At 38.8% G+C, this 25,305-nt stretch overlaps 2 protein-coding genes across 2 annotated transcripts; one reads left to right on the top strand and one right to left on the bottom strand.

The window, feature by feature from the left end:
• Positions 12,604 to 20,260, top strand: LOC109223823. Its single transcript, XM_019388263.1, has 5 exons — positions 12,604 to 13,407; positions 18,147 to 18,204; positions 18,302 to 18,385; positions 18,484 to 18,625; positions 19,724 to 20,260. The coding sequence occupies exons 1-5, from the start codon at positions 12,864 to 12,866 to the stop codon at positions 20,093 to 20,095; spliced, it is 1,200 nt and encodes a 399-aa protein (XP_019243808.1). The 5' UTR covers positions 12,604 to 12,863; the 3' UTR covers positions 20,096 to 20,260.
• Positions 21,138 to 24,350, bottom strand: LOC109223822 (probable WRKY transcription factor 40). Its single transcript, XM_019388261.1, has 5 exons — positions 24,060 to 24,350; positions 23,881 to 23,943; positions 23,002 to 23,340; positions 22,665 to 22,781; positions 21,138 to 21,935 (listed from the first exon to the last, which is right to left on the bottom strand). The coding sequence occupies exons 1-5, from the start codon at positions 24,132 to 24,134 to the stop codon at positions 21,510 to 21,512; spliced, it is 1,020 nt and encodes a 339-aa protein (XP_019243806.1). The 5' UTR covers positions 24,135 to 24,350; the 3' UTR covers positions 21,138 to 21,509.

Below are 25,305 nucleotides of genomic sequence, written 5' to 3'. Positions count from 1 at the left end.
ATGAATAAGAACCGTTCTTTTTGGTAGTATTATTTCCTTTTTATAATCTTAATATATGAAGATGTTCATGGAACTAAAGTTGTACTCAAACTTCCATTTATAACTTATACATCACTCATTTATTGGTTTCCATTTTCAATTTACATTATATAATGTAACAGACTAAGGCCTCATTTGTTTTTTTTTAAGATTATGACGTCTGAATCTGAATACACATCTGAATATCAAAATGTGTATTAAGATTAAGACATCTGAATACACATCTAAATATATTAAGATGTATATTAAGATCTGAATAGAAATAATTAAGACTGTTTGATTTTTAACATCTGAATGTATAAAATGTATCTTTATCGAAAATTAATAAACATAAAATTCAAATGAAATACTAACTAATCTAAAATTCTATCAATAAAATATATAATTTTTTAAAATACGATAGTTGCTGGTGGTGATGGCTAACGGGTGAATGCCGACTAGAGGTGGTGTTGGTGGTAGTTTTGGTTGATGATGGTGGTTCATGCTAGTAGCTAGTAGTGATTGGTAGTGGTGGCGATTATGATTGAGGATGGTGGTGGTGGGTGGTGATAGTTAATAATGGCGGGTGGTGATAGTAGTTGTGACTGATGAAGGTGGTGGTTGGTGGTGGTAGGTTATAATGATGGGCAGTGCCGGCTGTGGTTGTTGATGGTGATGGAGTGGTCAGTTGTGGTAGTTGAGGTAGATGAGTGTTGATTGTGGGTGAAAATGATTATGGTGGTCGGAGTGGTGGGGATAGTGGGTGGTGATGGTCGATAATGGTGGCGACTATGATTGAGGATGATGGTGTCGTGGTGGTGGTGGTGGTGGTGGTGGTTGAGTATATATGGTGATGGTGGTGACATGGTGGTAGTTGATAATGGTAGGCGGTGGCGGCAGTTAATAATGAATATGTGATAGCATCTTAATGAAATTAAGTCTCTGTTATAGATCTTAATCATACAGACCTATTCAGACCCAATAAGTGGTTGTGAAGTAAAAAAAACAAACACACTTAATGATTAAGATATGAATAATTAAGATTCAGACTTTAAAAACAAACGCACTTAATGTGTGAGATCTGAATGATTAAGATTCAGACCTCCATTAAGTGCAAACAAATGAGGCCTAACAATACTCGAGTAGTACTAAACTAAAACTAGCATTATTCACTTTGTTTGGCTTAAAAGTTATCGATATACTTTGCAAGCTTAAAAACAATCAAAAGTAAGAAAGGGTAAATCGTAATCAAATATAACAGACCTAGAGATGAAAAATGAAGTTGTTGTTGTAGATCTAATAGTGATAATATGAACTCAAGAGAAAGTATTCGTTAGAGATAGCGATAGAGAGAGAGTATGAGAAAATGAGAGAGTTGTATTATTCCAGAATAATCCCCCATTTTTACAATGTGAAGGTCTCCCTTATATAATAAGAGACCTTCCTCGAAATAATCAAAAAGTTACAAAAACAGGTAACGTTTTCCTAGTGAAGACACTGAGTCCTAAACGATGTCGCTTTTGTCCCCACGTCTGAGTCGTACCCTTACGTTAGTTGGCGTATACTCACTGGGCGTATCCATTGGCGTAGAGACGCTGACGGTCAAATTTGACCATATACAGTTAGTCCCTCCGCTCGTTGGAGACGCATTCGGTGGGCGTCTTCAATGGGCGGAAATGCAAACCTCGGCTTAGGAGAATTTGACCTCGACCAGGGGCGCAACATGAATGAGGTAAAATGTATGACATTGTTGAGCCACTGACGCGTGGCTTCCTTTTTGGAATGACATCATCGCCTATATGCGTCATTATTATATTTGCCCCCGAGGCGGTTCAGAGGATGATGTGATATTTTGGTTTCCCGCGCACGTTTTGAATCATGACTCTTCGATTTCTGCGCAACTTATCCCTATAAATAGGAGAGAGGTTCGATTCGATTCAACTTTCAAACCTTCGGAAAGCATTTTCTGATTTACTCCTTTGTCTTTCTTTCCTGTAACCGTTATTTCGTGTGGGATTCCTCCACTTCTTTTGAAGTCATATTTCTCGTCGTTAGTGCATTATTTACCAAACAGAATCATCATGGTAAAACGTAGTCAAGGTGGTAAAAAGACCAAGGACACTGACCCATCTAGGGTTCCGCCTTCCTCTGGCGGTGAGGGGGAGGAAGTAAAAAAGACCCTCGTTCCCCTTTCTGTAGACAACGTCCTCCCAAAGGACATGCATATTCGAAGGGATTTTCAAACGAAAAGTCCAGCCCTTCCCTGGGAGCGTAGCGATTTACTGCAATCTCATCTAGACGACCTTCGAGTGACACACAACATTCCGGACCATGTGGAAATGGCTCCGTATGGGATGGACTACGCCAATGTGCACAGGCCTGGGTACTGCACATTTTACGAGTACCTGTTTTTGATCGGCTATAGTCTCCCGATCTTCCCTTTAGCGGAGGAGCTTTGCCGCTTTTACAATGTGTGCCCGACTCAGCTTACTCCTTACACCTTGAAGGTGTGCAGGATTCTTACCACGTACGCGGCTAGGGCTGAGTGCGGCGTCTCAGCTCACCATCTCTTACAGTTATTCAGCCCTGGTTACCTGAGGGGTACCATGTTGCAATTGAAAAGCCGTGGTACGAAGGGTTTGGTAGTTAGGGCTGACGACAAGGCCAACCGCCTCTTCTGGCGTAGGTACTTCTACATCAGGACGGAGCACCTGGTGTCTAAGCCTGAAGGATTCCCGGAAAGGTGGAACCCAGATCGTGAGTACCTTTATTTGCAGGATTCATGACTGTTCGCGACCTTGACCATTTGGCCACTGTGATTTCATTCTTTTTTTTTTGTAGCGAGGGCTTCTCCACCCCAGTTTATTGATGATATTAAATCATGGGTGGAAAGACTAATACCTTATGCGGAGGAATGCCTTACCTGGGCTGCATTTCTTCAACAGTACGGCCCGTCAGGTAATTCTTCAGCCTTGGTTTGGAAACTCCCTAAGATTCTGTTACCTAACTTACTCGTGTTGGCAGGTCGGAGCACCCCCAAGAAGAAGAAGGCCGTTGTTGCCTCGCCTAGGGCGGAGACCGACTCTGATGGCGAAGACATACCCTGCGGCTCGTTCGGCGATGGCGCTCCACAGGTTCCTCGGCAGGAGGCTGCGCCTATGGCGGCATCTGCAAGTGAAGCGACTCCTTCAGCGCCGTCCCCGCGGCTTACGGAGGAAACTTCCGAAGGTGAGGAGCCGCCAGAGAGAAAGAGGCGGCGGTTGATAACGGGCAAGGGGATAGCGATTGAAGACGAGAGGGTAAGTGAACCTCGTCAAGTATCGAGGCTGATTTTTATGGCCGATGCTATCCGTTCTGCGAGGTCGGCTCCACAAAGGAGAGCTGTTGCCGATGCCAGCCCAGCCCGTGTTCCGGAGAGCGGTTCGTCGGCCGCTGTTGATGAAGTGGGTGATGGTGTCGCGAGGGCGGATACTGAGGCCGTCCGTGGAGATGCAGATGGGTTGACGAGGGGTCCAGCCCACGTGGAGATGACGGCGGGTAGGTCTAACCGCCGAATTATGATCCCAGGAGGGTATAACCTGTTGCAACACAGCGAGTAGGCTGCAGTGGATATGACCCTGTTATGTGCGGTCGCTGAGCGTGAAATGTTGAAGGGTGTTAGCGATGGGGACCTATCACGGAGGGTCGCTGGCGCGGCCTTGCAGGTAGCTTTCAGTTTTCTCTGTGTGCCGTAAGGCTAAATGTGATACGTACTGACCTGCCTTTCCTCTTTTTCTTCTCCTTTTTAGACTCTCATTTTGGAGGTGGAGAGGAGGCGGCGGGCGCACAAGAAGGCAGCCACTTTCAACAAGATGGCGAAGAAATACCAACGGTGCCGCACCAAGCATCGGGCGCTGGCGGACTTGCTCAAGCAGGACCCAGAATTTCGGGTGTTTCGTGAGGGGCTCGAACAGTCGGAGGCCCAATTGAAACGGACGGTGGCCGAGCTGGAGCAGGTCGACGAGCAGCTGATGACTGCTCTAGCTCAGAACATTGAGCTGGAGACTCTTCTCCAGTCTAAGGAAGAAGAGTTGGAGGTTGGCCGTGGGGTAGCGACGGAAGCTGCTGATTTGCGGATCAAGGTCGCCGCTTTGATCGCCGAACTTGATGCCAAGGCGGCTGAGATTGAAGTCCTTAAGCGGACTGCTGCACCAAGGTCTGATGAGGATGCGCATTGTGAGGCGCATGATATATGGGTATACGCCGAGGCCAGATTGGTTGTATTCGAGGAGTTCTTAGCTGCGGGTCGAGCCACTGAGGCGGAGGTTCAGGAGCAATGGCGCATAGCCCGCGTCGCCCGTGAAACTTGTGGGTATAGTTCTGATTTCCCAGACCGGGCGGGCTATAACTACGAAGACGTCAACCGTCTAGAATCCGGCTCTTGGATCTCTGCAACTTATCAACCCGGGGGGCGGCGATGAACAAGATGTCGGTCAGGCGGGAGACGAAGAGCAGAATGGCGGTCACGCTGGGGGTGACGGGCGAAGCGGCGAAGCCTCTTAGGACTTGTATATATTTTGTTTTGTTGTATTTTGGAATGTAAATGGGACCTTTTGTAAGGTCGGGTGTACATGCATTTTTTGAATGATAATGAAAGTCGTACTTTTGCTGCCATTCTTTTCCTTTTGTATCTTTTATTTTCGGTACCTCGTCTCCGCAGAGCGGGTGCTCATTTGTAGGATTTTCAGTGTGTTTCTCGAACGTTGTCTGTGTTATCCGCCGATAGGATGCAGCTTTGACACTAAATAGTGGTGGCTTTAGCTAATAATGGCATCACTTCAATTGTTAGTTGAGTGCCTTTCGTCGTAGTCGAACAGGATTGGCGACTGTTAAGTCCAATTGGCCTTAGCCATAATACTGTCGATGGCCTTAGCCATGTACGTAACTTCGACTGTCGTCGAATTACTTGTTTGTAGTGGTCGAGCTGGGTCGATTATTAACGACAATGGTCTTAGCCATAATACTGTCGATGGCCTTAGCCATGTACGTAACTTCGACTGTCGTCGAATTACTTGTTTGTCGTAGTCGAGCTGGGTCGACTTGTTGACGACGATGGCCTTAGCCATAATACTGTCGATGGCCTTAGCCATGTACGTAACTTCGACTGTCGTCGAATTACTTGTTTGTCGTAGTCGAGATGGGTCGACTTGTTGACGACGATGGTCTTAGCCATAATACTGTCGATGGCCTTAGCCATGTACGTAACTTCGACTGTCATCGAATTGCTTGTTTGTCGTAGTCGAGATGGGTCGACTTGTTAACGACGATGGCCTTAGCCATAATACTGTCGATGGCCTTAGCCATGTACGTAACTTCGACTGTCGTCGAATTACTTATTTGTCGTAGTCGAGTTGGGTCGACTTGTTGACGATGATGGCCTTAGTCGTTCATACACTGGAGACGGCCTTAGCCGTTCATACATTGGAGATGGCCTTAGCCGTTCATACATTGGAGATGGCCTTAGCCGTTTATACATTGGAGATGGCCTTAGCCGTTTATACATTGGAGATGGCCTTAGCCGTTCATACATTGGAGATGGCCTTAGCCGTTTATACATTGGAGATCATGCTAGTTCGGTCCCTTTGTCATGTCAGTCAGGAGAGCGTATGGAGTGGCTGGTATGATAAACTTGTTTCGCAAATATCTCTAGGTGCCCCCTCTGCCGCTTCGTTAAAAACCTCCCCGAGAAAACCCAATTAGGACAAAACTCGGGTAAGGGAAAAAGAGTGCGACTCGGGAGACGCCTTTCAGAAATGGAAATACTTGAGGTGGGCGATGTTCCAATTGTTTTGGAGCATTTTTCCTTCCATTGTTTCCAATTGAAAAGCTCATTTACTTGCTGCTGCTGTGATTATGTAGGGTCCGTCCCAGTTGGTGCCCAGTTTTCCTTCGCTTGGGTCTTTTGATGCCAATGTTTTGGCTTTGAGGACGTAGTCTCCCACTTTGAGTGGTCTTATTTGGCTCTCTTGTTGTAGTATCTTTCGACTTGTTGTTTCTGAGCCACCATTCTTATGTGGGCCATTTCGCTTCTCTCCTCAGCCTCATCGAGGTCATGAAGTCTATTTATGTCGTTCTCTGCTCCGCTGGTATGTGAATACCTCAAGCTTGGTTCGCCGATTTCGACTGGTATGACCGCGTCAGTTCCGTAGACCAGTGAGTACGGTGTTTCTCCTGTGGAGGATTTTGGTGAGGTCCGGTGCGCCCACAACACTTCCGGTAGTAGCTCGGGCCATAGCCCTTTGGCTTCCTCGAGTTTCTTCTTCAGTATGTTCGGTATGGTTTTATTGGAAGACTCTGCTTGGCCGTTGGCGGCGGGGTGATATGGAATGGAGAGTATTCGCTTAATATGCCATTTGTCGAAGAACTCTGTCGTTTTCTGGCCGATGAACTGTCGCCCGTTGTCGCAGCTGATTTCCTTGGGGATGTCGAAACGGTAGATGATATTCTTCCATATGAAGGTGATGACTTCCTGTTCGCGTATTTGGGCGCACGCACCTGCTTCCACCCACTTGGAAAAATAGTCAGTTAAAACTAATAGAAATCGTACCTTTCCTCGTCCCGCTGGTAGTGGACCGACTATGTCCATTCCCCATTTGATGAAAGGCCATGGGGAAGTGACTGAGTGGAGTGGTTCTCCTGGTTGGTGTATCATGGGGGCATACTTTTGGCACTGTTCGCATCGGCGAACATATTCTGCTGCGTCTTTCTTCATAGTTGGCCAATAATAGCCGGCCCGTATTATGCAGCGCACGAGGGCGCGGTTACCTGTGTGGGGCTGTGGGCGCCGCAGTGACCTTCGTGTACCTCTTCGAGCACTGGCCTCGTTTGGTGCGGCCCTAGGCACCTGGCCAGGGGTCCGCCAAACGTTCTTTTGTAGAGCTCGTGGTTTATCAGGCAATACCGGGCGGCCTGTACGCGGAGTCATCGATGTCGCTTTTGTCCCTGCGTCTGAGTCCTAAACGATGTTCTTTTGTAAGTTTTCCTAGTGAAGACACTGAGTCCTAAACGATGTCGCTTTTGTCCCCACGTCCGAGTCGTACCCTTACGTTAGTTGGCGTATACTCACTGGGCGTACCCATTGGCATAGAGACGCTGACGGTCAAATTTGACCCTATACACACTTATAATACTTCAAATTTAGAGATTGAGATTTGGTCAATACTCAAACCTAATTACCAAATGAAGATATATTTCACAGTTTTTTAACGTGTCATAGAGCTAGTATCATCAGAAAATTTAATTTAAACTCTTACGTATTACGTAACTAACATGAACTCCGTATATAATAGGGGGAAGGCGACAGTGCAAAAATTAAGATCAAAATTTTCACTAATCAATTGACCAAAATCCATCTGTTGGAATCAAATAGAACATTGCTTACGAACAACTTATGCTCACAAGCCTTTGATATGAAAAAGAAAAAAAGTTATTTTAACCACTTCTGCACACCCCAAAAAAAATGAAAAGGGAGACTACAAATAAAACCTAGGTCCCTCGATACTAAATTTTCTTAGATAAATAGATGTAGCTGTTACTCCCCCATCACGTACCCATCCCAAATTAACAAGTTAGCTTCAATATAGAGATTTTATATCAAATTCAAGTTCTTCTATCATTTTTTGCAGTATAGAGGATCAACAATCAAACACCACATCTAGTTTCGTACTTATTCTAACTTGTGTTTTTAGTTGGTGATTCCCCTTGTTTCCTTTTCCTTCTTTGTTTCAAATTAGTCCAATAATGCTAATATATAAAATACATTTTAAGGGTTAGTAGTTAGTATGTGCTTTTTTATTCTAAATTTTGTACTTCAGATAATATTTTCTTATTCTTCAAAGTATATAACTCTAGCCTATAAAACCAGTAAAATACTAGATTGTAAATAAGTTATAACATCAACAATAAAGCCAGTGTTGTGTGTACGCAGGCTTATTCCTACCTTGTGAAGATAGAAGTCTTTTCTGATAGACCCTCGGCTCACTTGAAACATAGTCACATCACTTGAATGCAATCATACTAGCACTAACGCAAATAATTTGTCCTTCAATTAAGTGAAAAGAACATAAGTAAATCTATCTATTAATATATAAAAGGAGAAGCAAATCCATAACATTATGCCAAGTGTCAAAATAAAATATCAACATGTGTCATGTTTTAGGACAAAACTCCAATAAATTTGGAGATTCAAAAAAAAATTAAAAAGAAAAAATACAGAATTTAAATAATTAATCAATTCAGTTATTCAACATCATGGAGTCCCATTGGGGAGAATTTTACATAGAAATAGGAAGAAAGGGGGAAAAACATTCACCAATCACGACTGTATTCCCAAAAACGTGGGCATAAAAAACGTGCTAAAATTTTTGAAACCTTCCGCAGTTAACTACAATATGGAATCCCATGTTTTGTGGGCAGTTAATTTAAATTATTTATTAAACCAGAGAAATAAAATAAACTAACTTAAACTGACTCCTTCTCTCATCTTTTATGATACAAGGTTGCACGGTAAGTAAATTAGAAGTGAAGAGATTTGTACTCCAAACAGGTAAGATCGATTCTTTGGGATTATATCGATTGACTTACTCTTTTAATTTTGTTTTAATTCTCATGTTATTAATAGTTGATGATTTTTAACAAAATCATATTTTATGTTAAAATAATACAAACAAAACACGTTTTTGATAGTTAACTTAAATTATTTATTAAATCTGAAAGTAAAAAAATTAATATAGAAAAGTTGTTGGTAAAAATGTTTAAACCTTCGGCAGTTACCTAGAACATGGAATCCCACGTTTTTTGCCAGATACTTTTAAAATTGAAAACTAAAAAAAATTAATTACTCTAATTCCAAAAAATGGACTCCCACGGTTTTCATTCATTTTTATTTAAGTTATTATAAACTTAAAAATTCATCAAAAAAATTTTTTCCATAGAAATAGTAATAAATCAAAAAAAGATATTGATCGTGTGGGCAACAAAATTCTAAACTAACTTAAACACCTCTCTCCCTCATAAAAACTAAAAAGGTAAAAAACCGCAAAGGTAAAAAAAACTGAAACACCCAGAAAAGGGTCTCTTTTTATTTAAAAAAGTGCAAGTTCTGCATCTTAATTTTAATTAATTTACTTCTAAGTAGGTTTTGTTTGTTGTGTATTTTTGCAGTATTGTTTACGAGGATCTATGGGATTCTTCTAATGTGATCGACCAAGGGAGTATACATTCAGTAATAAGGTAAGTTCTATTTTTCCTATTTTTCCCTTTATTTATCTAATTTGGATATTATTCTTCTCATTCTGTTGAGTTTTATAGTACCAACTTTTTTGGATCTTCTTCTATTTCTTCCTTTGGGCTAATTCTTTGTATATCTGTTCGATTTCTTTCTTATTTTCCTTAAAAAAACTTTTTCAAGCAATTCCTTTTTAAGAGTAAATCAAATTTTCTTTTTTGTAGACTCCCGGTAATTGATTTTTCTTAAGTTTTTTGCTTTGTTCATCACACACAAGTGCGCGCGCGCGCGCGCGCGCGCACACACACACACACATACACACACACACATATATATATATATATATATGCTGTAGTCGTCGTCAAACATTTGGATTTCCTATAACGTCGTTTGCAGACTGGACATTAATTGTAAAATATAATCATCACCATCCAGAAGTCCTCTCCATTATTTCTTCAAGACTTCTGTTACTAGAAACGAAATCAACTCCTGTCTCCAATTTACTCATACGAAAATTTGTACATTGTCCATTTTAATTGTTGGTTATAAATTTTGCACTCCCGTTACAAAAAAAATTACAATTTTACCAATATTAATAATAAAAATTTCATAAAATATTTGAAAATAATTTGGAAAATGAGTAGCAAATAATTAGGGTAAAATAAGACGAAAAAAATTATTCGTCTCGTGATTATCATCATCATCATCATCATCATCATCATCATCATCATCATCATCATCATCATTATTATTATTATTATTATTATTATTATTATTATTATTATTATTATGCCGTTGTGGCGATTAAGAAATCTTGTGTGCATTTGGTCAGTAGTTATCATTCTTATCTCTCTATATTTTTTTTTGGTTAGAGGCCTTTTCACACTTCTTGGTATTTATTCTCAACTTGAAGGAACACATGATAAGTTCATAAAGTTATGTATTGTTGAAGTCGCGACTAATGAGCAAGACGCTCAATTAATTTGAATTTCCTCAACTCAGGTAATATCTAATTCTCTCTTTGTTGATACTGGCTGCTCTCAATATACTATCTTGGCAAAACAACTTAAAATATTTTAAATTGTTCCCATCATTGTCCCATGTGCCGTAACATTTGCAACTCTGAAAGTTGCTTCTATTGATCCTGTTAGGCTAATGGCAACTGAAAGCCCTGCCCAAAATCCATTTTCTTTGCTATAGATTTATCCAAAAAAATTAGCAAATGGCTAACGTGAAAGAAAAAATTTGAAAGTTGTCATGAGCCTTTTGTTATTCTTGATAAATGACAAATAATTGCTTCATATTTCCTCAATAATCTGTCTTGATGATGTTGCTTGAAATTAGTGGCTCACTCTTTGGGTGGTGAAGGAAAAATTGATTTGTTCAATAGGAGGTTTAAACAAAATAAAAGAATAAAAGTTGAATGGTTTGAAGTGTTTCAGAGGACTTTTGGTATTTTTTGAATTTGCCTTCCGCACAATAGCTGACTTAGGGACATATTTTTGATTTGCTCATGATAGCTCATGATAGAAAGAGGTTATGGTAGAAAGAGGTTATAGGTCTAATCAAGGTGTGTAATCCATGCTTAAAAGAAAATTATGGTCGTCCTTGGAGAGAATTTGGAAAGTGCTCGTGATTCTTTTTCTTAAAAAGAGAAATTTGCATATGGAACATATGCTTCACCTGCAACACAGAAGCACAAGATGTAGATTATTTAATTATGCATTGCTAGACCACACATTTTTGAACATTTTTGGCATAAAATGAGTAATTCCCAAATTCATATTTTGAATTCTACTGCAAATTATCATAGAGAACAAGATTGCTATCAAAATATCACCTATTTTTATTCACTGTGCATGTCCCATGAATAGGTTTACCAGATACTTGACAAAAAATTTCGGCAAATCCACTTGCTACGTATACATTCTATTTTTGAGATAATATTTTCAAGTCGTTGATTTGCAGTTTCAAAAATATATTAGTTTGTGATAAGACCGATCCAAAAAAATGAGAATAACTGATTTAAAAAAAAAGAATATAAATCTTCAATATATCACACATGTTTCATATACACACAAGTGATCTTTCTCAACATCATATTCAAATACATGTTTCTCTTTAATAACATCAATTGGTGCATTGGATCCGAAGAAATTTTATATCATGTTACTATTTACATATTCCTTAGTCCTTTAAAGATTCTTGGTGAAAATCAATTATTTGAGGTTCAACGTATGCTTCAGATATGTGGCATTGATATCTCTTTGTCAAACATGTGCTTTAAGGATAATAAAAGGCTGATTGAAAATGCATGTTTGTTTTCGTGCATCTACTTTTCTCTCGCAAGTTTATACAATCCACTAGAAACACTTGCTTAATATTTTTAAACTGATAAGTTTGTCAAGTCCTTATCCTTAAAGAAAAAACATGACTAATCTTACAGCTTTTGGCATATAGTAGTAGCACAAAATATGAGACAACTATAAATTTGGAGAAAGTATGCAAAAGCTTCGGGACGAGATGAAAATATGCATATAGTACAGTATTCATTCAGCAGAGTTGGTCTGTATTTTAATTTTATTTCTGTTAAAATAAAGTTCTATTGATTTTAGATTGTTGTGATACCCTTTTCGATTTGTTACGGTGGAAGTTATTACAGTTGGCATAAGTCGAACACACTTCTATTTCATTTCTTGATCTTGATAAGCAGGGCATCAATTTTGTGATGATCAAGAGCAAGAACTAGAGTTGTCAAAGTAAATTTGGATCACATAAATTCTATAAGTAATTGATTTCACTAATATTTTCGTTTCTTCATGCAGATGGGCAAAGGTTTATCTAAGAATGGTAAAGTCCAAAATTTGCTTTACTGTATTGGCTAGAAGCTTTTAAGTAAATTATGTATGTTATCTGTCTTGATTTTCTCTTTGTTTGAAAGACACAATATGTGTCAATTATGTATGTAACTATATGAAGAGCAAGAAGCCCAATATATATATTGAGTCAATGAATAAAGAAATCAGATTTTTGTTATGCTCCTTTGTGTCTACCGTATTATTCAAGTGAAATTTTCGTTTTTTATTTTTTTTTTATTTTCCGCACAACGCGCGTGTACGAATAATAGTTCAGAAATAATAATATAAGAAGGGAAAAGAAAAAGAGAGCGCAAAAAGAAAAAGAACGTACAAATATTTAATACGTGGCAAAAGTTAAGTGGTGGCGTTTGTTGATCACGCTTAAATGAAAATGAAGAAAGAGCCGTAGTAATATGGTCTCTCTTTCTAGAAACATCCTTAAAGAAGTCGCCGTTAGTTTCCTAGATCGGACAGTCTCCAATTTCCCATTAAACCTGTCTGCCCCCCCCCCCCCCCTCCCAACACCCCAATCTACTTCATTTTCTTCTTCTCGTCGATAATGTGCTCTTTAACTCTCTAGGGTTCTTATTCTCTACCTTCCGGTCCACAACAATTACAATGCACCTTCTTTTTCCTTTCACTTTTTTTGCTCTCACAGCAGTCCAACCCTAGCATATTTAAAATTCTAATTTCTTCGAAATTCTAGAGCTGTAATTGCTTCAATGTCTGGAGGTCCTAGGGTTAAATCGATGAACCATGCTGATTCCGAGGTCCGACCAGTACTTGGGCCGGCGGGTAATAAGGCCAGATCCGTTGAATTCCGGAAGCCCATTGAGAAGCCCGTTAAGACTAACAACAAGCCAGCTGAGACTGAAGAGTCTAAGGGCAAGAAATTTCAAGGAGCTGATCCGTTGCCGCAATCAAAGTCGCCGGTGGCTGCTTCGAAGAAATGTGGGAGTGTTCCTTCTATTTTGAGACAGCAGCAAGACCATAGGACTTTGCTGATGAGGCCCAATTTGTCGCTCAATGCCTCTTGTTCTTCCGATGCTTCAACAGACTCTTCCCATAGCCGAGCATCGACGGGGAAATTGAGCCGCAGTAGTTTGACGCCAAAGTCTGGACGAAGGAAGCAATGCAGCCCGAAAGTAGACAAGTCGGAGAAAAGTGGAAAATCTGTTGGTGAAGTGGAGAGCTTGTCTCCCAGTCCCGTCAGTGGTGATGCTTCAGTGATAAAGAAAAGGTGTGCTTGGGTGACCCCAACTACTGGTATGTCCACTTCTATAATGTTGCAATTTCATTTGCTGAATATGTCTTTTTAAAGAGTCGTTTTCATCACTCCTTCGGCGTTCGTGGGCAACAAAATCTCTGCTCGGGTTGTCACGCTCGCGAATGTTTTTGATAAGGCAAAGGCACTGTTAAGTGTCTTACAAATTGTCTTTTTCTTAAGTTTCTTACATAATCGTGGGATAGCATTTCTGACACTGGTGTTCTTGGAGTCCTTCTAGTTAATCCACTAGCAGCAGAAAATGGAAATATGTGGGTCTTTGCTAGAATATGAATATTCATCTTTAAATGTACTACTGAAGTATGTAAAAGTGTAGATGGGGCTTGGATTTCTTTACTTTATTGGGACACAGAACAATGGACTGAATAGTTCAGTCGTATTTCAAAGCTGGGCTAGTTCTACTTTCAGCTGAGTTCAGGAGACTCATTCGACTTCTGAGTATTAGCTAACTCATTGATCTCATTTTGAAAAGCCTTGTGCCCTCAAGCTGTCATATTTCAAGCCTGCTACCATCTGAGTTATATAGTGCTATGCTGTTGGATACCAGCTAGATTGCTTGTCCATCTAGATAAATGCTCGTTGTTGATTGATGTAGCCGTTACCTTTATTATATCCTAACCTAATCTAGTATTAATGCTCCTACAGATTATGATTATCTTCATGGTTACTATTTACGTATTGGATAACGTTAGCTGTTCCACGAAGCTGATCTTATATACGAGTTGAATCCCCAATTACATCCTGATCCGATTTCTTTGGATAAGACTTTCCTGTAATGGTCGCCTTAAGTTAGGGGAAATCTGGTAATTAATTGACAGTTAATCTTTTAGATGCTTTCCAGTTTCCTTTACCACCTAACGCAAATTAATGTGAGTAAATATGCTTATCTGTGACAGCTTGTACTAAGGCTTTTCCAACTTTCCTTTTCTTGTGTTCCTGTAGTTGGAATTTAATTCCATACCCTTTTCCAACTTCCCTTTTTTCTTGAGTTCTTGAAGTTGGAATTTAATTCCATTCCTGGTGTTGCTTGAGGCAATGAAGAGGAGCACTTGACCTAGTATGTAAAGAAGGTAAAAGCAATTCTAAACTAGTAGCATACGCCTGTTCAGGAAGTCGCTTAAGTTTCATATTTTTTTTTTTGATGAACAAAGAAGGTAAGAGAATGGTCAAAGGAGTGAAATTTCTCCATCATTAATTGGGCAGTCATCGGTACATGGCATTTCCTAAGATGCCTCATATGCCTAATAAGTGTCCGAGCTGTAAACTTGATTTTCTTGGGCATTAAAAGAGGATCGTCTTGTAAGCGCCGAGCAGTCTTATAGACATGATTTACAAGGTGTGCATGCTTCTCTAAGTGCCCCCACATGGCTCTTTATGAGATGCCAGTCTTATCTAACTGACCACCGGCTTTGTGAATTCCTTTTGAAGTAACTAGTGGTGTGTTCTTAGTTATGATGTGTGTCTTATTACTAATTATTATATAGAGTAGCTGGGCTGTTGGCTAGAAGGATGTTTGATAGGTACAAACACATGTATGCTCGTCTGTGAGGTTCTATGTACAAGTTTGATGAGAATGCACCTTTGCATTGAACAACTTCGAGGGCAAGTGCCAAAAGGTGGTGGTGGTGGTGGGGGGGGGGGGGGGTTATTACTCTGATTAACTAGTTTGTAAACTAGCCTCAGAATCTATTGATCCATGCAAGTTGAGCACTTTTCTTTATGATGCATGAATATTAGTAACATGCATGGTTGTATAATTTATACATTAGCATGATTCTATTAAACCACATCTCCGACATCTTATTTAACAATCTTTTCCCTTATTTGCCTTTTTTCTTCCTCTTTTTCTTTTGTCAACATGTAACGTACATTAGGGTGATTAAGGACATGTACGATGGAGCCAAGACTCAAGTGAGGACGGTGGCGGAGACTCAGGTCATTTTCCATTTTTGACGGGATTGTACCCGGAATCTGCACTTAGCCCGTTTTTATTTGCCCCGGTGATGGATGAATCGACACAATACATCCAAGGAGAGGTACCTTGGTGCGTGCTATTTGCGGACGATATAGTATTGATTGACGAGACGAAGGACGGTGTTAACACCAAGTTGGAGGTATAAAGATAGACCTTGGAGTCTAATGGTTTCAGGCTGAGCAGGACTAAGATAGAGTACCTGGAATGCAGATTCTGTGATATAACTCACGAAGCAGACGTAGAAGTGCGGCTTGTTACACAAATCATTTCGAAGAGAGATTCAAGTATCTTGGGTTTATAATCCAAGGTAATTGGGAGATTGACGAGGATATCACTCATCGTATTGGGTCGGGGTGGATGAAATGGAGGCTTGCTTCCGGTGTTCTATATGAAAAGAACGTGCCACCTAGACTTAAAGGTAAGTTCTAAAGAGTGGTTGTTAGGCCGGCTATGATGTATGGAATGAGTGTTAGCCAGTCAATAGCTCTCATGTACAGAAGTTGCAAAGTAGCAGAGATGAGGATGCTGAGATGGATGTGTGGACATACTAAAAGAGATAAGATTAGGAGTGAAGATACTCGGGACAAGGTGGTAGTGGCCCCCATGGTAGACAAGTTGCGGGAAGCGAGGCTAGGATGATTCGGGCATGTAAAAAGGAGATGCCAAGATGCCCCAGTGTGAGAGAGTGAGAGGTTGGCCATGGTGGGAGAGAGGTGATTAGGCAAGATATGACACACCTTCAACTTACTGAGGACATGGCCCTGGATAGGAAGATATTGAGATCGAGAATTAGGGTAGAAGGCTAGTAGGTAGCCGCGAGCGTATCCTTCTCTTACCGGTAGGATCATTGGTATTCTCACATTTTCCTATACCTAGACCTGTATTATTACCGGTTATTTCTTTTGCTTCAGTTTTCTTGTTATCCTACTGTTGTTGATAATATGTCGTGTTACTGTTTCCTTTTCATGGTTTCTACGCTATTGTTTTCTTTCCAACAAGTGATGTGACTATGCTTCCCATGAGCAGAGGGTCTATTGGAAACAACCTCTCTACCTTCACAAGGTAGGGGTAAGGTTGTGTACCCACTACCCTCTCCAGACTGCACTTGTGGGATTACACTGGGTTTATTGTTGTTGTACTGTTTCCTTTCCATGGTTTGTACGCTATTGTTTTCTTTCCAACAAGTGATGTGACTATGCTTCCCTTGAACCGAGGTTCTATTGGAAACAATCTCTTTACCTTCACAAGGTAGGGGTAAGGTTGCGTAGACACTACTTTCTCGAGACCCCACGTGTGCGATTACACTGGGTTTAGTGTTGTTGTTGTCTAACAATATCAAACATGGTCAGAGGAGTGATGGGTTATGTCCTTGATGTCGGGAAATTTAAGTGACTGTCCATGCATGAGCTCTGAAACATAATCATTTTGAAGTAATAATAAATCATTTCTGGAAAATCTCTCTCTACTGTAGTCTTTGTGGCAATCTTAGCTGCTGTCTTGGCCCCATTGATATAAATAAAATCCTTGGGCAGGGCCAGAACCTTCATTGTCATGATTGCGAAACCTTAGACACGATAGCGGTATAACTGAGCTTTGGCTTCCTCTGGTGCGCCGCTATCAGTGAAGCCCCCTCCGCGATAGGTGTATAGGATTCTCACTTGCCACTTCTCCTCCCATGGTGTTTGAGTTTACAGCCTATTATGAGATGTAGCGAGTCATTTCTATACTTTTCCGTGCCCTAATGATGAGATTTGGGTTTTAAAGATGGAAAAATATGATAGTATTATTGTTTACCTTTCTCAAAAAGAATAAAAGAAAATAAAAGGAGTACGATACTACCCAAAAACAAAAAAGAAACAGAAGCGACAGAAGTGTTATGATAGGATCATTTTTGGGTCCGCTATTAACTGTGACCTGATGAGGGGAAGAATTAATTTCGGATTCTTTTTCCCTTAGTTGGGCTTAACCGCTTAAGAACTAACAGATAAAATTAAGAAAGGCCAAAGTGTTAGGCATGGAACCTGATACTGAATAAGTATGTAGTGCATGCAAAACTAATAGTTTGTGTACGTCTCTATTCCATTTTGTCGCACACATATGATGTTCTGTGATCTAGCTCTCTAGCTGGATTTTACTTTTGTTCTTCTTATCCTACATTGAGGAACAAGTAGCAACTCTTCCAACAAGTTGATCAGGGTAAATTTTTCCATTTTCGTGATCGATTCTAAGCAAAAGATCCATATAGGTTTCCTCTCAATGGTTTAGTCGCAATTCCTTTTTGGTCTTGGTTAACTCCCTGTTCTAAAAAGGTTTGTTTTTCTATTAGGAGTTAACCGAGTTTTCTCTTGTATCTATTTTGCATCTTCTTGATGCCTTTAATGCAATACCTTACTTCATTTAAAAGAAAAAAGGATCCATATAGGTTTATTATTTGTCAGGAGTGCTATTCCGGTAGTATATGTCCGTGACGGGAAGCCTAATTTTTCCCTTAAAGACAAATTATTTGGTAGTGGAATAAAATGGGTTGAACAGAGGGGAAATGAGACAGAAGACTCATATAGCTAATCTTGGTAAGTCTGCGATTGGGGGTTAGTTCATTGTTTGTGATGGATTCTGTTATTGATCCAGTTTTGGAATTTGCCATTATATTGGTATTCATCCCTTTTGCAGGATATATTGTTGTTATAATGTAGATGTTACGTTCTTATTAGTTCCCTCTGCTAATTGGTTTCATTTTGCCAAAAGATCCATCATATGCTGCTTTTCATGACGAGGAATGGGGAGTTCCAGTCCATGACGACAAGTGCGTACTCCTACTTTGTATTTTCTTATTCTTGTGCAGCATGCAATGACAAGGCAATTTCATGTGATGCTCAGTCTGAGTTACTGCTATTTTACAGGAAACTTTTTGAACTTCTCAGTCTATGCACCGCATTAGCTGAACTCTCATGGCCAGCAATTCTCAGTAAAAGGCATACGTTTAGGTACATTAAGCTCTGCACCAGTGCTTTGGAGTACCAGAAAATGGGTTATTGTTTCATATCTGGTTGCCTTACAAAAGCTGGAACTATTTGTTATGCAGAGAAGTCTTTCAAAATTTTGACCCAGTTGCAGTCTCAAAACTAAATGAGAAGAAGATAGCACCACCAGGAAGTCCTGCCAGCACTCTCTTATCAGAGGTAAAGCTGCGGGCAATTATTGAAAATGCACGCCAAACCTGTAAGGTATGTGCAAAGTTTTCTCTCTTACTGGGTTGTCCTTGTCTTGAAGAAGAATTCGTACTGGCTAGGATAAAAACTTTAGAAGTTCTACTCAGTGCTTGGCTCTTGGACCTTCTTTTTCTTCATAAATCGAAATACTTAGATAATTCCACCAAGATGGCTGTCAATTTTACAAAACGTAATAGGAGGTGCTGGGACCCTCGTTAGATAATGAAAGAAGATAGCAACAGGAAATTGCTTCTTCGCCGCAAATAAATTAGAGCTCAATAGTTTCGAGTTAATTGGTCTACGTTTGTTGCATCAGCTGTCTTGAGCAGAAAGTCTTTCCGTCGATAATTCTGCTTCTCAGAAAACTGATGGTTTCTGTACTTGGTGCAAAATTTTCAAAATAGTTGGCAGGTGCATGTGATGTGCTGTTAAAGTCAGAAACTACAGATATGATTTGATTATGAAATATAAGGCATTAGCTGTGTTTTTAATAGGTGCTGTATTCTAGAAGCGGGGTGTATTAAATAACAAAGAGCTTCTGAAAGGAGAAAGAGAAACGATATTTCTCAATTTTTTTTTTCTTTTAAAAGTAAGGGTTTCGGAGTATGAGGGTCAAATCATTACTCCCTCCGGTTCACAATAAGTGACCAGTTTACTTTTTCATTTTGGTCCAAAATAAGTGTCCAGTTATGTAATAAAAAAAAAATTCAATTTGTTTTTACTCTTTTACCCTTATGTGCATATCCCTAAAAAGTCTTCTCACTCCTCACTATAACTATGTGACCAATATTTAATAAGGGTAGTTTAGTCATACTAGGTATTTTTGTATAGGATTTAGCATTTTCTTAATGGGCGGGCTAAAAGGAAACTGGTCACTTATTGTGAACTGGAGGGAGTAATTTTTTTGTGTGAATTTGGATAGCGGCTTTTATTTAGTTCTTTTGAAATAGGAACTGTATACTTTAGACTACATAAAAGTAGTCTAAATCATAATTTGTCTTATTAAAATATTAAAGTAAAATCCATATTGGGCTCCTCAATATAACAGCGTCAGTGAGTAGTAATTGTTACTTGGAAACAATTTTTGACGCCATGCCCTTGTTATCCTCTCAGATAATCGATGAGGTTGGATCTTTCGACAAATACATATGGGGTTTTGTGAACAACAAACCTATAGTTAGTCAGTTCCGATATGCAAGGCAGGTGCCAATGAAGACATCAAAAGCAGAAGGGATAAGCAAAGACCTAGTTAAAAGAGGATTCAGAGGAGTCGGGCCTACTGTTGTGTACTCTTTCATGCAAGTAGCTGGAATTACAAACGACCATCTCATTAGTTGCTTCAGATTTCATGATTGTGTAGCTGCAATTGATGGAATGGACAAAGACGATGGCCTTGTGGCCAAGACTGAAGTGAAACAACAACTCAAGGATGAAACTGAAATGGGTCTTATAAGAGCTATTGATGACTTCAATTTATCCACATAGTGAATTGCGTCAAAGTAGTGATATGTAATTTATACTCCTAGTAGTAGATTTGGTGGCTTTGCGCCCTTGTTTGCGATACAGTTGAAAGGGCGGCAAGTGCTTGTGTATAAATGACCTTGCGATTATTTTCCCCCCCTTGCTGTGTACATCTCAGTCTTTAGACTATCTGCAGCTAGTAGGGGTGGAAACGGGGGAGGTTGAAAATTTAACACAGGACAAGAATGTGGCTAATCATCCAGCGTTCCAGGTTAAGAAATTACATTTGAAAAAGAATAACGAAAAATACATAGATGCATTAAAAGATTAACGTAGGAAATGGTGGTTGACCAATACTTTTCTACATTTATGTTATATACTGTCTCTATATTTGTTTTTACTACTAACTTAATAGCTTTCCGTTCCGCCACCAAAAGAGATTACAACATATTACGGACCAGAGGGAATAATACATTAAAGAAACGGTTTCCATCTTTTTAAATTGAGTGTGAAATTTGAAACAATATATTATATGGTGATGGTTGGTCAGCGTTTATGTTTTTTTTATTCCCACCCAATGTCACGGTTGGGTACCCAATTGAGGCCCGAATAATCTGGAGTTTTGTGGGGAAGTTGGTCAGTGTTTATGGTCGAGGCAGGCATTAACTTTGTAGGTTTGAAAATCAATAATCCTTAGCTCGCGGTACTTATGCTCCCAAAATCTCTCCTTTTTCACACAATTTTATTACAGATAAGTAACTTCTCCTCCTCACGTGTGGCGTTTTCTGCTTTTGACTTCAACATGGCCTGAATTTTTGAACTTTCGTCAAAGCGACCACAAAACGAAAAGAAAAACATATATACTTAACAAACTAGTTACATTTCATTTAATTAGTTGCCAAAGAATATCTACACAATCCGATTATTTAAGAGCTAATTAACCGCCGATAATATACACTAAGCATGTTTTGGTAACGTGAAAATAAATGAATAACATTATAGAGTCGATCAGTTACAAAATATTAAGCTCATACCAATTATGCATGGTCTAGAAAAGCAATTCAAATCGGACAAAATTGGACTTTTAAAAGTTATTTCAGTATATTGCAGATATCACCGAATTCAACAACGATAATCCAAGTCCTCCAAAATCTCGATGTTGTGAGACTAAGAGGAAATTGAGACCTAACCAATTTTGGCTGCCATGGAAAATTAGCCCAAATCAAGATCCCATTCCCACGTGCACCTCCTAGTCCAACCTACTGTGTCCATAAGAGACAATAACAGTATTTACATTTTACAACATTTTCTAGTGGGGGAGTGGGGTGGGCTGTTTTTCTCTAGAACCTTTCAATGAGTCAACTTGATAAAAACATTGAACAACTGCAGCCTGTCTGTCCACCAATCATCAATAATAAAATTTGGTTTATTTAATCATTTATTTATCTGTCTGATTATTTGGTAGGAATTTTCCCGAAATGGCGGCAGCTAAGGCTGCTTGAAAACTTGGATCTTTTGTTAAGGAAGTAGCCATTTGTTCAATCAAAAAATGCTGAAACTCTGGTCTATTTTGATGATTATTATTATCAGCTCCTCCTGATAATAATTTGCGCTTATGTCCACCTGCAGTACTAGTACTTGTACTGCTAGCCACTTTCTTATCTTCAATTTGTAACATGTTTTTGGGTTCTGTGCTGTTGAGAGTATGACATGGCACTGAAGCAGTAACCCCAAGAGTACTCTTCCCGTTTAAACGGCTACAAGGGGAAGTTGTAACGGCGTCCATTTTAGAGGGATGTGAATGGTTGTGTTCTCCTTCATATGTTGCCACTAGAATTGATTGATCTTCTACGCTTCTTTGCACCTATTAAATTAACAACTCATTGTTAGAACAAGAATCGAGTGGGCAGAAACGAATTCAAGAATTAGAGTTAGTTAATGAAATCAAAATGAGTGTCACTTTATATCGTATGCATATATTTTAAATGGATTTTTTCATATGTATACGTAGTTTAAACCAAAATAACAAGTTCAGTTGAACCTACTAAAACTGTTCTAAATTTGCGTCTGAGGTTGGGCCACCAAATTTTATACAATCCACAAAATATCTGGAAGTAGAATTTCAAGGAAAGTCGGGCTAGCTAATTAATAACTCCTACTTGCTGAGTTGTTTCCTAGTCGATAAAGACATGAGATATCTCCGCAACACTCTTAGTTTAACTGTACGTCAGGAAGAATCAATTTACACTCAAAGAAATATAAAATCTATCATATACAAGCTATTGATATTATTTTTGCTTTTCGATTTACATATTACACCCTAATCAATTTCTTTTTTCAGCACTGGTTTTGAGGTACATATTAGTTCCATGAAGCTAGAATCACATAAAATGAGAATTTAATCATTCAGAATGCGCATATTTAGTTGCTGCCATGTCACTAGGAGGTTATGGGTTCAAGCCGTGAAAACAGCCTTTTGCATAAATGCAGGCTAAGGCCCTTCTCCGGCCCCCGCACATAACTGGAGCTTAGTGCAGCAGGCTGCCATTTTAGAATGGCGTAGATTTGTTTGGGGATCTGAAGTTTAAAGTACCTTCTTTTTGACGAGGCAGTTAGGAGCAAAAGAACACTTGAAATAAGCTCTTGGTGATGGGTTGTCTCTTGTTACTTTCTGACCATATTTCCTCCATTGAAATCCATCCTTCACAATCTGCAAAACATTAACATTAATGCTTTTTCTCATTTGATATCGAAAGCACTAAATGAAAAAAATTAATGTAGCCATTAATGCTTGCATTAGGGTAGGCTGTATACATCACGCCCCTAAGGGTTGCAGCTATTTCCTCGCGCAAGATGTTTTGTGCACCGGGCTGCCCCTTTTTTTTAGATGATGATCAAGAACGTAATATTCAAAAGTGTTGGGAACTTACAAGAGAAGTATCAGATGGTTCAGTTCTGACATAAACTCTAGTTGTCTTAGTTTTAATGTGCTCTTCTCTTGGTTTCTTTGTACAAGAGTTGTCTTCATCACTTGAGCTACTCTCTCCTTGAATTGATTTCAATATTTCATTGTTTTCAGATTTTCTTTTCTTTGATCCAGCGCTATGATCATCAGCTGAAGTAGTAGTAGTAGTGGAATTGTGCTTGCTCATATACTCCGTCACTTGGTTTCTCAATGCATTATAATTCTGGCACATCACTGTTAACATCTCCGTCAGCTTCTTGTTTTCAGCACTTACTCTATTTAGTTCCTCTAACAAATCACTTGCCTGCATAGACAACACAAAACAAAACAAAATTAAGAAAATTTGTCATTTTCCGAATTACTAGTTGTTGTTATTGCGTTTCATCTATTTTCTAGTTCTTATGATATTGATATTATTTTCATGGTTTCTGTTGATGGTGCTGATATATTGTCTCTTTTCGTCTTTTTTTGTTTTCTTGAGCCGAGGGTCTATCGGAAACAGCTTCTCTACTCCATCGAGGTCGGGGTAAGATCTGCGTAGGCTAATTTAGGGGATAGAGAATACGAGATAGGGAATATAGATTCTTACCCCTCCCCTGCGGGATTTTTTACTGGGTTGTTGTTGTTATTATTGTCATTTTTCCGAACTGTGTGATATTAAAAGCTCATTGTTCCGACTAATCTGAATTCGTGAATAACCTCCCTAAAGGGGTATATCACTCCCCACAAAAAAAGTTCTATCTTTCACAATTACATACTTATCAATTAGTGAATCGAGATGAAGAAAGATTTGGTATTTCTAACTAATCTTGAGCAAGAGAGAAGGAAAGAAGAATTTACAAACCTCATCCTTGACTGGCGTGTGATCTATTCCAAGCCCAATAAAATTACTCTCAACTTCTTGTTTCTGAAATCAAATGAAATGACTCAATATTCCAAATTAAACCAATGAATACATATTCATTAAATTAGGGAAAAACAAGCATGATATATATTGCAAATTTTATTATCTCATATACTTACCGGTACTCCATCAGGAACTCGAAGTGGTCTAAAATTCAGATCCAAGGAAGTATCAACTAAACTTGTGAATTCCATAGCTTTTTTAATTTTCTTCTAAGAAATATCAAGTAAAATGATTTCCTCTTTAATGCAGAAATGCTTGCTTTTTCAAACTGATATCCACTGAATAAATTACAAGGTTTAAATAGTGGACTAAGGAAGAAGTCTAGAAGACCAACTTGTAGGAAGGTAAGAAGAAAATCAAGAGAAAATATAAAAATGTATTCAAGTTGAGAGTTGGAAGAATCCTTGGCCTTCTTCACAGCTTATTTATAGTTGTAAAAATAATACTACTCTCTCCAGTCCAAAATAAGTGATTTTTTTGGATGTTTTCACACAGATTAAGAAATCCACCTTTTAGCATTGATTGGCAATGGAATTGACCATATTAACCTTTACTATCTCACATAAATACTCCTAACACATATTCCAACACTATTTACTCCAAGGACAATGTAGGAAAAAAATAATTAATTCATTCTTGAAATCTGAAAAAATCACTTATTTTGTACCACAAGAAAAAAATCAAAAAATCACTTATTTTGGACCGGAGGAAGTATATTACAGCAAGATATTCGTATATTCAAGAAAAATATAATAAAGTTAGTGAGTTGCTTTTTTTGTCGGCCCATATCATATGTTGAATTTCTTCATACTAGTCAAAGTCAAGCCTGCCCAAAGGAAACTAGAAAGAAACATATTGAATAAGACAAAACAGAAGAAAAAGGAATTAAAAAAAAAAAGGGAGTTAATTCATCATTATGTTCTTAGTTGGACATATGGGCAGAGGATGGAGGATAGGATAATAATCTTAATAAATAATAAATACTCCCTGAATTAATAAATAAATAGGTAAAATTTTGATTCAATCTTCCTATCTAATGTTGTCACGTCAGCCGACTTACTTGTTTACTAATTCAAAACCATACTATTGTACTACTTATATTTAATTTGTGAAAAAACGATATTGTACAGCCGCTATAAAAATAATATTAAAAAATATATATAAAATTTATATATTTTTTGTATATATACATTCTATATGTTATATACAAAAATCACATACTTTTTCGGCTACCAAATATAAATAGTTTCTGGCGTGGACTAAAAGTGATAATACCCCTTAATTTAAGTGGGGGTATATATTGTGGGCTTTACAATCCTGTCACGTTTGCAATAACATTTTCCACGTTATCTAATATTATTT

This window comes from Nicotiana attenuata, chromosome 3, assembly GCF_001879085.1.
Source record: "Nicotiana attenuata strain UT chromosome 3, NIATTr2, whole genome shotgun sequence".
In the NCBI taxonomy this organism is placed as follows: domain Eukaryota; kingdom Viridiplantae; phylum Streptophyta; class Magnoliopsida; order Solanales; family Solanaceae; genus Nicotiana; species Nicotiana attenuata.
Note: the sequence above shows the minus strand (reverse complement) of the source record. Positions and strands in the feature narration are given on the sequence as shown.